The sequence below is a fragment of the Pichia membranifaciens genome (genome assembly GCF_001661235.1).
Source record: "Pichia membranifaciens NRRL Y-2026 unplaced genomic scaffold PICMEscaffold_2, whole genome shotgun sequence".
NCBI classification, from domain to species: Eukaryota; Fungi; Ascomycota; class Pichiomycetes; order Pichiales; family Pichiaceae; genus Pichia; species Pichia membranifaciens.
Genome location: NW_017566983.1, coordinates 2,051,536 through 2,062,266, shown reverse-complemented (window position 1 = coordinate 2,062,266; position 10,731 = coordinate 2,051,536). Strand labels below are relative to the sequence as shown.

At 43.9% G+C, this 10,731-nt stretch overlaps 5 protein-coding genes across 5 annotated transcripts; 3 read left to right on the top strand and 2 right to left on the bottom strand.

Moving 5' to 3' along the window:
- Window positions 1–187: 187 nt before the first annotated feature.
- PICMEDRAFT_71999 (hypothetical protein) lies at window positions 188–4,359 on the top strand (the record flags this gene model as incomplete). Its single annotated transcript, XM_019164069.1, has 2 exons — window positions 188–278; window positions 2,648–4,359. 2 exons carry the CDS (start codon window positions 188–190, stop codon window positions 4,357–4,359), a joined length of 1,803 nt encoding a protein of 600 aa, XP_019019114.1.
- A 363-nt stretch (window positions 4,360–4,722) lies between these two features.
- Window positions 4,723–5,139, top strand: PICMEDRAFT_30629 (hypothetical protein; the record flags this gene model as incomplete). Its single annotated transcript, XM_019162645.1, has 1 exon — window positions 4,723–5,139. The coding sequence occupies one exon, from the start codon at window positions 4,723–4,725 to the stop codon at window positions 5,137–5,139; it is 417 nt and encodes a 138-aa protein (XP_019019113.1).
- Window positions 5,140–5,378: 239 nt separating this feature from the next.
- PICMEDRAFT_71997 (hypothetical protein) lies at window positions 5,379–6,482 on the bottom strand (the record flags this gene model as incomplete). Its single annotated transcript, XM_019164068.1, has 1 exon — window positions 5,379–6,482. The coding sequence occupies one exon, from the start codon at window positions 6,480–6,482 to the stop codon at window positions 5,379–5,381; it is 1,104 nt and encodes a 367-aa protein (XP_019019112.1).
- An 878-nt stretch (window positions 6,483–7,360) lies between these two features.
- On the top strand, window positions 7,361–8,608 carry PICMEDRAFT_32349 (hypothetical protein; the record flags this gene model as incomplete). Its single annotated transcript, XM_019162760.1, has 2 exons — window positions 7,361–8,123; window positions 8,238–8,608. Coding segments are annotated over 2 exons (1,134 nt in total), but the record flags the coding sequence as incomplete, so codon positions are not given.
- Window positions 8,609–9,686: 1,078 nt separating this feature from the next.
- Window positions 9,687–10,584, bottom strand: PICMEDRAFT_10925 (hypothetical protein; the record flags this gene model as incomplete). Its single annotated transcript, XM_019159730.1, has 2 exons — window positions 9,687–10,459; window positions 10,524–10,584. The coding sequence occupies 2 exons, from the start codon at window positions 10,582–10,584 to the stop codon at window positions 9,687–9,689; spliced, it is 834 nt and encodes a 277-aa protein (XP_019019110.1).
- Window positions 10,585–10,731: the final 147 nt, after the last annotated feature.

Genomic DNA, 10,731 nt, shown 5'->3' with positions numbered 1-10,731 from the left:
TCCGAGCAGAAGATCCCATCTAGGTGAACTTTTGCAGTGTTTCATTCAAAAATCCTTTTCCGTATCATTGAAAAAGTACGATTCTTGTTGCAGTTTGCCGGTTCTTTGCACACAAGGTTGTCACAGTACGCGGGGAGTTTCCCAGGATTTCTGTCTGGAATGAGCAGGATTGTATCGTGTTGTCATTATGTCCAAGAGACTTTCAGTTGAGACTTCCAGTGCTGCTGCGTCCTCATTGTTCCAACAGTGTACACCGTTTGGGATGAGCATAATCTCAGGTATCTCGCGGAGGGGGGTAATTGTAGTGAGGTGGAACCACGTTGAGGGCTGATAAGTCATATCCGTCTTGGTTCTGCTTAAGACTTGTGGTTTCCGGGTGTGCAAATCAAAGTGTTGCTGTAAAGCTGTTTTGCTCGGACGGTAATGATGCAGAGCATGCTTGTCGCTGGTGGCAGCTGTTGGGGGGAGAATCATAGTAAGTGGCTGTGCATAAGTCCCTGGGGGATGCGGGGCAAGAATTAGTGTGGTTACCACAAATGTAGACCCGCGTTGGGGTTAGAACGAGCAGCGTCCCGTGCGTTTTTGTAGTCAGAGTCGGGTGCTGGATGTTTTGAGCGCATCAGGTCCGTCGCGTGTGAACCGCACTCTCCGATTTTAGAGTTAGTGTGCTACGTCATTATAATTCCGTCGGGTGAGTCGTAAGGGTTCCTGTTAACAATTCAGGAAGTGGTGTGCCTTTGTATTCATGAAAAAGATTGCCAGGAGTAGTTCTAGTGATCTTAGTGGTTTTGTTGCAATCTTCCACCTTTTGACAAGGGTCACGTTTTTGGTGGGGTGTTGAGATAAGATGCCAAAGCCAATCATGATCGAGGGATAAGAGATAAGAATCTTATCATGATAAGGTATCTTAGGGTTGAGATAAGATGCCGAGGCCAATAAGGATTGAGTGATAAGAGATAAGAGTCTTATCATGATAAGGCATCTTAAGTAATCTAAAACTGGAAAGTTAGCCGCCATGATAAATGAATAATGGCAAGTTTAACCGAAGGTGTAAGTGTATAAATACAAGAGGTTTGTCCCTTGTATTTATGTTTGAGAATATTAGTTTGTAGGCTAGTTATATTAGTTAAATATAAATAAGCAACAAACATAAGAAAAAGTGAACATATACAATGGATATTCATAATAGAATAGCTAGATTACAACATGGATATTCATAATAGAATAGCTAGATTACAACAGAATCAAGATGTGTTTTTCTGTTATGTGATCTTTTGATTGCTTTTACCGGCACAAGACTGTCACAGTTTGTAGCCACGCGTAGATTTTATCGATAAATGTAAAGTTACGTCAGCAACTTTAAAAAACTGAGCTTCATGTTCCACCCACCTAACTGTTAAGCAATACCGATAGTTAAACGTTTTTTAGGAATGTTGGTGATGAGATAATATTAGCGTATTGATCCTACTGCTCACTATCAAATGCAGCGACTGAGCCACTTCACCGCAATGAATATCATGCTGGTTCCACATATAGCATATTTTCGTATTACAGATCAACAAAGTGATGCTTTGTTAATCTAACAATAACCGTATATTTTCCAACATTGATGATAAGGTACTATCAACCTGCACGAAACAACGGTCATTGTACCCATTCAATATTTACTTGCATCTTTAGCAATCAAACAAAACAGTCCACACTCCCATAAAATAGAAAGAATCCCGCTCACAGATAACAGTTTTCCACATGAACAATACGCTACACCGAAGATTCTTAGCGCGTTTGCTGAAGTTCTTATCTTAGACTGTTTCGGATAACCCAGAAGAGCTGAATGCGTCAGAAGACCTACTGCAAGAACCAAAGACCAAAGTTTGCCGCTAAAAAGTAAACAGTAAAGAAACGGTGCACCAGCAGCATTTACTCTTATGCCATTGTACAGTCGTCCCCTTTATACTCGCAGTTTGTAGCTGATTTCTACCCTGTCTCTCTTACGGAAACTCCATCCTCGCTTGGTTTGCGCTCCTCGGCGAAATCCGCTGGCGTGGGTGCTTCCTACCTTCAAGTGCCGACTTTATCTTTGTGTACATTTCTTTCGTGACTATAGGCAAACCACTAACCGGAGTAAGGACAAAACAAACGGTTTGCAGCCGTGCCAGGTGTCAAACGTTTGAGGCCCCGTACCCTCGGAGAAAGTGATTTGCGCATATTAGTTGTTGCCCGGCCGGGAAGCCAGTACCGCCTCTAGCGGCAGCCGAAATTTTGAGGTGCGATAAGGATACAAGGCTACACTTTCCGTTTTAGGCCTCTGATAGCTAACTCCCGTGCTATTTCCCGAGGAAATGACGTGAAACGGAGAGTGGTAATAGACGTAATTGCTATCAGCTTTACTGTTTCCCACTAGTTAGCATTTTGGGTACCATTTCTCATATCTATTGTTTGGAGCTCTCAATGCGTTTCCGTTAAGGCTTATCAGCGATATCGCTTTATGTGTACCAAAGTCGGTAGTGCTACCGGCGAGTTGTGCTAGCTGTATTTTCTTTGCTCTCTTTGGATAAAATCATCCGCTTCTCCCCCTGTTGTGAACACACTGCTTGCTTCTCTAATATCTCTCCACCACTACTGTTTTCTTTCAGTTTATCAACAGCTGGATTTCAACGCTCAGCTCAACTTCTCGAAATGAGCTCGTTACATCCTGAGAAAACTAGAGAACAAATCCTGGAACAGGCTGACCAGGAATGGATTCCAGGAACCGTCTTCCTGGTCGATGTTGACCGTTCGTTAGCTGTGCAGCACGAGGGCCAATCTGATATTGTTTTGATCCCCCAGCCATCGAAAGACCCAAACGACCCATTGCGCTGGTCCCAAACAAAGAAAAACATCCAGTTTGCGATCTTGTTCTACTGGTCCTTCATGACTTCGGTTGCCACAAATTGGAATGGACCTGTTTGGGGTATTTGGGTGGAAATATTTGAAACTTCATACTCTGTGTTGAATGACACATCTGCCGTTTGTTGGTGTTTCCTAGGCCTAGGGTGTTTGTTTTTACAACCAACAGCAATGACTCTTGGTAGAAGATGCGTGTATCTTTTTGCAACTCTTATTCAAACTCTAGGCAATGTTATGGGTGGTGTGGCAAAGAACGTTGGAGTTCTCTATGGTGTAAATATCATGACAGGGTTTGCTGGTGCCCCATGTGACTCTTTGGTTCAGATTTCCACGACCGATATCTTTTTCCAGCATGAAAGAGCAACAAGAATCTCACTTTTGACGTTTGCCCTCTACTCCGGCTCGTACCTCGGCCCTATAGCCGCAGGCTATATTGTCGAGAACAACCGTTTCGGATGGAGATGGTGCTACTGGTTCTTGGTCATCTTCTTCGGCGCATTACTTGCTCTCCAGGTTGTCTTCATGGAAGACTCGACTTTCGTAGGCCAGAGAGAAAATGAAACTGAGGTTGAGAAGGAGATCATTGCCCAGGTTATCAGTAAAGAAGAAGGCCAGGTGTATGTTAGTGCTTCTTCTGAAAAAGACCAGAATGTTACTGTTTTCGAGGAGAAGGACTTTGCTGCACCGCTCGACATTCCAACCCAGAGAACATACATGCAGAGAATGGGCCTTATCGAGCGCAAGTACAACGACAAAAGACCATGGTGGAAGATCTTTATCCGTCCATCGTTGACGCTGGCCTTACCTGCCATTGTTTGGGGTGGATTTGTCTACGGCGTGCAGGTCATGTGGTTGTCGCTTATTGCCACCACGCAATCCGAATTCTTCTCCGTTGCGCCATACAACTTCAGCACGGCTGCTGTCGGTGACACAAATTTCTCCTCGTTGATCGGCTGTTTCATAGGCATGTTCTGGGGTGGCCCACTTTCGGATAAGTTTGTTGCCTGGAAGGCCAGAAGAAACAACGGTGTCATGGAGCCGGAGTTCAGACTATGGTTCTTGATCTTACCTGCTATCATCAACTCCGGTGGCTTGCTCATGTACGGCTTGGGTGTCAACGCGGGAGTACACTGGATTCTTCCAGCCGGCTTTGGCATGGGCTGTCTTGGCTTTGGCATGGGCTCCGGAGGAGCCATTGTTCTTACCTACGCGTTGGACTGCTACCCGCAACTACAGAGCGAAGGCATGGTCATGATACTCTTTTTGAGAAACATGATCGGTATGGGGTTCACCTTCGCCATCCAGCCATGGTTAGACACCGATGGTATGGTGACCACCACCTGGTTGATGTTCATGCTCTCTGTTGTCTTCAACATGAGCTGTTTGATCTTCATCATGTGGGGTAAGAAGTGGAGAAAAATGACCAAGAACCTCTACTTGAAGTTCTCCGACCCTCATTTTTTCTTGTGAAAATCCCTCCACTGGAGCAATCTTCCACTTAGATACACTTTTATACCTCTGCTTTATTACACATATCTCTATATTCATTCCAACTACCCTCCTGACTCGTAACCCAGCTGCCTACCCCCCCATACCGGTCCCAGCCGGCCAAATGGGACTTACGCCGATCGGCGTAGTTACCATTTATTCTGCAAGATTCGATGCGACGAGAATGCGAACTTTGACTTTTTGCTTCTGGTGAAGTTGGCCGTTCAGTTTAAATTCGACCTGGTTTGAAGCTGCCAACCGTCCCTGTTATCTGTAAAGAAAATAGTTGTCCCCGAGCTCTTGTACCCCACACCCCCACACACAAATACACAGAAACAACCGCAGATGTTCAGCGAAATCTTCTTATTCATTCTGGCAGTCATTGTGAATGCGCTCTGCCTATTCACTGAGGTCTACTTCAGTATCAGCTTCTCCGATTTGGAATGCGATTACATCAACCCAATTGAGTTGTGCAACAAATTGAACCGTTATATTGTTCCAAAGGCTGCTGTGCACGGCGTCTTGTCCATACTATTTTTGCTAAATGGCTACTGGTTTGTTTTCCTCTTGAACCTGCCTCTCTTGGCGTTCAACGCAGAGAAGATCTACAGAAAGAACCACTTGCTAGATGCCACTGAGATCTTCAGAACATTGGGCAAAAACAAGAAAGAGTCGTTCATCAAGCTTGCCTTCTTCCTACTCATGTTCTTCTTCTACCTTTACAGAATGATCGCCGCATTGATTGCAGACGACTGGGAGTAGATGTGATGGTCACATTTGCTTACCCGCCTTTACCCAGTCGAAAGAGACAGAGAAAGGAGATCACGGTTTTTGTTGCACTCCACGATTGTGATGTTCTCAGCCCAATCCACCGGTACAGTGGCCGCCCTCTCCAGTATATCTACATCTATATCTATCCACCTATATGTGTATGTTCTTTCCGAAACGTATGTATATTCACCGTATATACAGATCTGTATATTATTACTTATTATATTTTTCTATTTTTCTGATGGCAACTCGCCGAGAAGAGCGTTGATTCTTCTCAGGGATTTCAGACAGCTGGGCGTCGTATTTGGCATGTTGCCGTACTTGTCCAACCGGTAGTTGATTTCATCAATGAGCTTGTCTTGTGACAGGACTTCACCCTGTTTCGAAAACGAGCCTTCCTCTTGGAGCGTGATGAGTTGCTTGTAATGCTTATCCTGCACGGAAAAATGGGAATTGAGCCTTCGGAATTCGTCTCTCACCTCCGTGATTTCTAACCCAACCACCCCCCTCTCTTTCCGGAGTTCAAATATCTGCATGCGCAGCTTATCCTTTTCTGCGTTTATCTTTTCAAGGTCGCTTCGTATAAGAGCGTTTGAGAGCTGTAAGTCGATCAAACTGGTGAAGTACTCGTTCACACGGTCGTAGTACTCTTTCAGAGCTGTTTTAGCTCTCTGCTTGATTTCTTTATCCGAGCTGGACTCAGTCTGTTGCAGTTTCTTGCTTTTCCGCCCACGCTTTTTCTTCTTTGCTGTTTCGTGCAGTCGGCCTGCTACACCAGAAGTGTATCTTTCTACCGTACTGGGTGCACGTAGATAGTCCTTAATCACTTGGGAGATCACATCTGTGTAAATCAACCTTGCCTTGTTGGAAGGCATCCTGCGATATTTGAGCTTAATGGATTTCGACCGCACCGCCGCCGTTCTCTTGATATGTTTCACGTGCTTTGCCTCACGTATAACCATCTGCTTCTCCTCCAGCCTCTGCTGCAGCCGTCTAGCCGCCAATTCCCTGTGTTTCTCGACGACTCTTCTCTCCGCCTCGGAGATGACGCGTGGTGGAGGTAGATGCGGAAACTCCGTTTCTTCTTCTAATCCTAGTGCATCTTTAGGCTTCTTATTTGGGGAGGCTGTCTCTAAAAGTCTATCAGCAGCTTTTTCTGCTTCGCCATCATCGTTCCTTTCAGCGTCGGCGTCGGACAAAACAGTCTTATGTGGCGGCAGCGGTGGCGGCAAGTCAAGCACTAGGTCGTCCAAATCCAGCTCACGTCTCGCCGACCCCCTTTTCCTAAACTCTCTTTTTGCCTCTCTGCCAACCTCTAGTTTTGTTCTCTCCATATTCTGTATTTACCTGACCTCCTTTACCCCCTCCAGCCCCCTATCCTGACAATATCGACCCTCTTTTCTCCACCTCTTCCGTGTACTATCCATCTTGTTCTAAGGATCTCTCCACCCCACCAGCCGTCTCTTACGTAATCATATACACAGATTCTTGGCGTAATTGTTTTGTCCTTCTTCCTTTTTGCTGCTGCTGCGTTGTCGCCTTTCTGTCCTGGCTGAAGCTTCCTCTGCTGCAGCTGCCGCCAGGATCCCTACAGACGTTGCACAAACCCCACCCCCACTGACACCTATTCACCTCGCAGCCTGCATTGAATTGTAAGTTCTGCACAGCAATTGGCTCCATCTTCCTTTCCTCAGCACCCCCGTCTGTCCCGCCCCCTGCAGCACCCTGAGAGAGAGACTTCTCGTATCTCCATTTTTCTCAGTGAGCATACATTTTTAGCGTGTGCGACGTGAACGATCCATTCTGGTGCCAGTTCTTATTTCATTTCATCAGTTCGATTGTACGTGAGTTTCCGCTGCATTTGTTTTTCCCCTCTCTTCGGACGTGCCACCACCCGACGACAGCTTGCAGACCGATTTAGTTCGACTTGTTTTTATCTGAAAGCTCTTGCTTCGTGACATCTGCCACTGCGCCCCGCCTCTTATCACTAGAGAAACATAGCACAGATCAGCCTTGCTGATATCACATTGCAAATCATTTTCCTTTTCATTTTTTTGGTCTCCTTTCCTTTGCTTCGCTTCGGTCATTCAATCATATCCTAGGTCAAGTCCATTGAGTAAAGACTCTCTTTCTACTTTTTTTCCATTCAAATTTCGTTCACCTCGAAAGTATTCTATTCAGTCTTGTTCTTTAGGGAAAAATTAGCTCAATCATGTCTTCGGAAGATATCACCAACCAAACAACGTCTCAGGACTCTGTAATACCTCCATCCTCCTCAAATGCAACTTCTTTGAACAGACACGATGACTCGTCTTCGAATTCGTTGCCTTCTGACTTTTTAACCAGCTCAGTTCCTTTGCCACAACCACCGGAAAACCCTGCCAACACGGTTCCTTCCAAAACGCTATGGATGGGGGATCTTGAAGCTTGGTGGGATGAGGAGCACATTGGAAATCTGTGGGCCAAATTAGATAAGCATGTCGAAGTCAAGGTTATCAAGCCAAAACATAATCTTTTAATGCATCAGTTAGCCAAGACAAATGGCCAGGGCATCGTTAATCACTCAGGATACTGCTTCATAGAATTTGACTCACCAGACCTGGCCACTGATGCTCTATCCCTGAATGGCACTACTATTCCAGATTCAAATAACAAGACATTCAGGTTAAATTGGGCATCAGCAGCAACACTAGACTCTCAGGTTGCTCAGACACCTGAGTACTCCTTGTTTGTTGGCGACCTCTCTGCTGGAACCACAGAGGCTCATTTATTAGCATTATTCCAGTCACACTTTAATTCCATCAAAACAGTTCGGGTGATGACAGACCCCTCATCAGGCTTATCCAGATGTTTCGGATTTGTCAGATTTAGCAACGAAGAGGATAGAAGAAATGCTTTAGTTGAAATGAACGGAAAATGGCTAGGCGGTAGACAAATCAGGGTTGCCTTGGCTACTCCAAAGCACCAAAATATGAGTTACGGAAATAGCAACAGCAACAATAATGGCAGCATCAACAACCAAAATCAATATCAGCGTAACAGTCATATCCACAATCATCAAAATCAACATCAGCATCAACATCCTCTAGAACAGTCCATGTATGTTAATACAATCAACGGTCCTATGCCTGCTGCCTCAATCGGCTTCTATCCTCATTTTAATCCAAACAATAGGGGTAACATCAATAGCAACATGAATCAAGGCTTCAATGATTTGAACAACACCACTGTTTTTGTGGGAGGATTGGCCAACGGCTTGAACGAAGATACATTGTTAGCCCTTTTTGAACCGTTTGGCCCAATTGCAAACGTTAAAGTTCCACCAGGAAAAGGTTGTGGGTTTGTCAAATTTGCCAAACGTGAAGATGCAGAAAATGCAATTGAAAGCATGCAAGGTTTTGTCATTGGAGGTTCAAGAGTCAGACTCAGTTGGGGCAGACCAAGCAATAAAAATTTCCCAAGACAGCCACACATGTATCATAGCACCAATATGGCAAATATTCCACTGGTTGGTAGTGCCAATCCAAATATGAATAACATTGCTTTCAACAATAACATGAACAGCAATAACTTCCCAAATCACAACGGAAATATGAATTCGGACTCTAACGAAGATGATGAAGGGAACATGATGAACCACATGCCAAACGTAGCGATGTTCAATGGACAAAGTCCAGGTCAGCCCGTGATAACGAGACCAATGTTTGATTATGGTCAAGGAATGCCCCAACATCCTCCTCCCCCAAATGTCCCATCGGTAATCTCTCCAAATCAACTTCCTCAACAAATAGATTCATACCCCGAAAACACTCCACAAGGAACGCATCCAACACTGGTAGGGATTCCTGCAGGAATGCCGCCACCATTCATTTATGATCCTTACTTTGCAGTCCAGCAGCAGGGAAACCATATGAGCGTTGTCCCAGATGATAGTCAAGGAGTTCCCCAACCAATGAGCCATGCGTCAACGGGAATGATGGAGGTACCCAAGGGTGTTGTTCCAATCCATGGTGCACCACAACAGTACGCCATTGACCAGAATGGACAGTACATGATTCTGCCATCTCAACAATTTCCAGCTAATCCTATGGTGCATTCTCCAGGAAGTGCCTATGATGATAGTACATCAAATGCGAATGGAAGTGAACATAATACTAATGAGTAAAGATTTTTGTTATCTTTTGTTCGTTCTTCAGCCTCTTTCCTTTCTCGTGTTCTCCTTCCTCTACCGACTTTTTATGCAAAAGACATTCATTTTGCTTTAGTATCTTTTTCTTCACCTTGTCCTTTGTTACGCAATTTCTCCCTTTTTTAGTTCTGCTTCTCTCTCTTCTACTTTTTTATTTACATATTTACATTTTCCCTTTCACTAGTTTTTTCAGTTGTTATTGTCTTCGTCTTGGTGTTGTTTTAGCTGGGTTTCTTTTTATCTCATCAATTTTTTTGACTCTATTATTTTGTTTCTTTTTTTCTCACCTATAATTGATCTTCATAAAAGTATTATTTATAAACTCTTACATATAAATAAATAAACCTCGTTATTTCAGTGTGTCAACTGAGGGGAACTCCGGGTATAGTTTCAAGATTTTGTCGATCGATTCATGCTTCATAGCACACCAATCTTGAATGGTGTAAAAATCCGTGATCTTCCTGTTCCATTCCATTCTTTCCTTTATAACTTTAGTATCATCACCTGGATGATATACCTTTTGTAGCTGGGACCTCAAGTAGCCGAGATTCTCAACAGCATGTTCAAGGTCCAGGTCTTCAAACATTGGGATCAACATCTTAGTCTTGATCCTGTTACACAACCTGGGTGACTTACCATTAGTACTTATCATAATTTGCAATGGCCCTTGCCTATAAACAGAACCAAAATAGAAGTCACAATTTGCTGGCTTATCAGCAAGATTCACGTCGATTCCGAGACTTTTGCATTTTTGCCATATTCTCAAGCTCAACGGATAATTATTGATGCACGTTAGAACCATCTTGAACTTACACTGTTCAAAATCTTCAATAAGCTTGACTGCTTCTTCAGACAAAACTTCATATTCTTCATCGGATTCATCATTGTCATTGTCTAATTCCATAACACGTTGACGAATGTCTTTTGGTTCATATAGTTTCAAGTCTGATAATCTGAAATTACGCACGACCAAATCTTCCAATAACCCCATCTCATGATACTTCCTCAAAATCGGATGCACGCTTTCACCTGTGACAACGGTAATTTTGGCATTTGCCTGTAAGAGATGGTCTACACGAGAAAGTGCAACATCTCCAGCTCCAACAACAAGTACATGTTTGTCTATTAATCTAACGTTAGTGTCTTGTTTTGAAAGAAAGTTTTGATAAAAAACGAGTATACTCACTTTTTACTTGCCATGCAAGCATGAGAGATCCATTCGGTGGGGGCGGCACTATATCAGTCATTCTCTTCAGTTGATAGAACACTTTACTACTTCTGCAACATCCAAGTATGTAGAACGTTAGGTTTAAATATAAGCCGTATATTAGCTTGACTTGAAATTTACTTCGGAATCACCTTTGAGTAGTGTGCTGACGTAATATCACTACAAA